This window comes from Oryctolagus cuniculus, chromosome 3 (genome assembly GCF_051225735.1).
Source record: "Oryctolagus cuniculus isolate XC-2025 breed Fujian yellow rabbit chromosome 3, ASM5122573v1, whole genome shotgun sequence".
NCBI lineage: Eukaryota > Metazoa > Chordata > Mammalia > Lagomorpha > Leporidae > Oryctolagus > Oryctolagus cuniculus.
In genome coordinates, this window is record NC_142869.1 from 136,201,660 (window position 1) to 136,203,651 (window position 1,992).

Below are 1,992 nucleotides of genomic sequence, written 5' to 3' on the forward strand. Positions count from 1 at the left end.
AGATTTAGGACTTTATCTTGAAGGAGCCATGAATATTTCAGAGTTTGTTACTTTTACAAAGTGCTAATTCAAGGAATGTAGTTCAAGGAATGAATCAATTGTTAACTAGGAATCTCTGGGAGTAATTTTTCCTGAAAAATTCCATTAGAACACTTTAACTTGACATTTGAGCTTTTCAGCATGATCATTAAATGGGCCATTTTCGTATAATATTCAAGGTGACATCTATTGTCCAGTGGACTTCTTAATCCTTTGATATTAAAACAATCCTTTTGAGATGCCTATGTCTTCAATTAACTGGCACTTCTTTTGCCAATAGCTTTCTTTTCTGATTCAAACGGTGATCAAATTCTTGTTTAGGGGCTTTATGAAGTTTCATCTTTTGCAAGGCTGGTAATTTTGTCTCAATCAACTTGATACTATCTTCTGACATGAAACATCAATGACATTTATTCATGAAGAAATATAAATAGTGTTAAGTAGAAGAGAGATCTGAATAGGAATTACTTTTTTAGTGGTCAGCTCTTCAGCTATTATTTTAAAATGACTACTTCTTCAGGCAGCTCAAACACTAGAACAAATACCCTCTTATTTAATACACCCACCCATACTACAATTTCCTAAAGTAATACACTGCACCGTGGCAGGGACTTGACTCTCAGATGAGAAATACTTTACAAAATTTCCATGCTGGATACTCAACTATCAAAATCTTTTTTGAGTTTCAACTCTACAAAACTTCCAGGCACTGGAGTTCCTGAGAGCCTGCTTCTAGGCTGGTCTTCTGTATAGTCACTCTCAAGGGACTTCACCCATCCATCCACCTCAGGAGTTAAAGGTACTAATCCTCAAATAGCTGTTTTCGGTGGAAATCTTCCCTCTGACCTACTGACATTCCTCTTCCTGTGTCTCATACACATCTCATACTTAGCAAACCAAAATCAAACTTTTGTTCGCAAATTCCCGTGTCCCTCCTTTTAAAAAAACAAAGTTGTTTTCCCCAACTCTGTTAACAGGCACTACCAAGCGACTCAGCCAGAAGCTGAGGCACTTCTTTCTCTCAGATACCTCCAAAATCAATCCACCCGTTCAAGTTCAAGTTCCACCACAAAAATGTCCATTCCATCTGCCTGTTCCTCTTAGTTTCGCTAACCCAATCCTGCAGGCGTGCTGCAGTCCCCTTCTAACCGTGCTATCTTCTATTATTCTCCCTCCTTCTCTCACACTACTCTATATCTATCCGCTTACACGAAAAATCAGATCTTTCCCACGGATTTCAAAGTCCGGAACAACGCAGCCTCTGCCTTCCCTTCCAATCTCACCTCGGGGGCTCTTTTTCCCCTCTTGTTAACCAGGCAACCCCGGAGGCCCTTCCGCTTTTCCTCCCGCTGGAAATGCTCTCCTTCCTCCGCGGCTGGATCCTTCTCACACACCAGATCCCAGCGTAAACGCTCCCTCGCCAGAGAGACCCTCTCCGGGCTCCACGGCACCCGCTTATTTACTTCCAAAGCACTCAAGAGGGTGTAAATATTGTTTAAAACAACAACTATTTTGTCTACCTTCCCCACTAGGATAGATCTTCATGAGAAGAGGGTCTCCGTCTCCAGACCAGCAGGTGTCTCTAAGCATCTGACAATACATAAACAACCGCGCGCGCGCACACAGAGACACAATTATACACTTAAGTAGACGGCTGATGACTGCGGGCATCCAATCGGTGCGTTAAGGCAAGAAAATGCCTTTTCCCCGCTACTTGTGATCACGTCGGTATCCGCAACGGAGCACTTACTAACGCCAAGTGCACTCATTCAACATCCCAAACCCAAGAGAAAGCCAAAGGCAAAAAAAAAAAAAAAAAAAAAAAATACTTAAACAAAGGGTGGAGCCACTCTTACTTGGAGAAAGGGATGAGAACGCCTTGGCTTTAAGAGCTCCTTTGCAAATGCCCCTAAATGATGCTGAGCAAGGGCCACAGCCCAGGCGCGGGCCATG

The 1,992-nt window shown here is 42.7% G+C and overlaps 1 protein-coding gene across 18 annotated transcripts in view; it reads right to left on the minus strand.

The window, feature by feature from the left end:
- The window catches only part of CBLL1 (Cbl proto-oncogene like 1), a 48,854-nt gene that overhangs the window by 45,808 nt on the left and 1,054 nt on the right, over positions 1-1,992 (minus strand). For 3 of the 18 annotated variants that reach the window (XM_089328424.1, XM_089328426.1, XM_089328428.1), the window contains exon 1: positions 1,560-1,699. The exons of 9 other annotated variants lie outside the window; for them this stretch is intronic. Coding sequence is in view for 6 of the 9 variants with exons in the window: in XM_089328429.1 (XP_089184555.1) it covers positions 1,560-1,710 (151 nt within the window). In the remaining 3 variants the exon portion in view is untranslated. Of the gene's footprint in view, positions 1-1,559; positions 1,861-1,992 lie in introns of those variants that run through there. 6 more of the 18 variants (XM_089328429.1, XM_051848813.3, XM_089328430.1 and 3 more) reach the window with 5 other exon arrangements.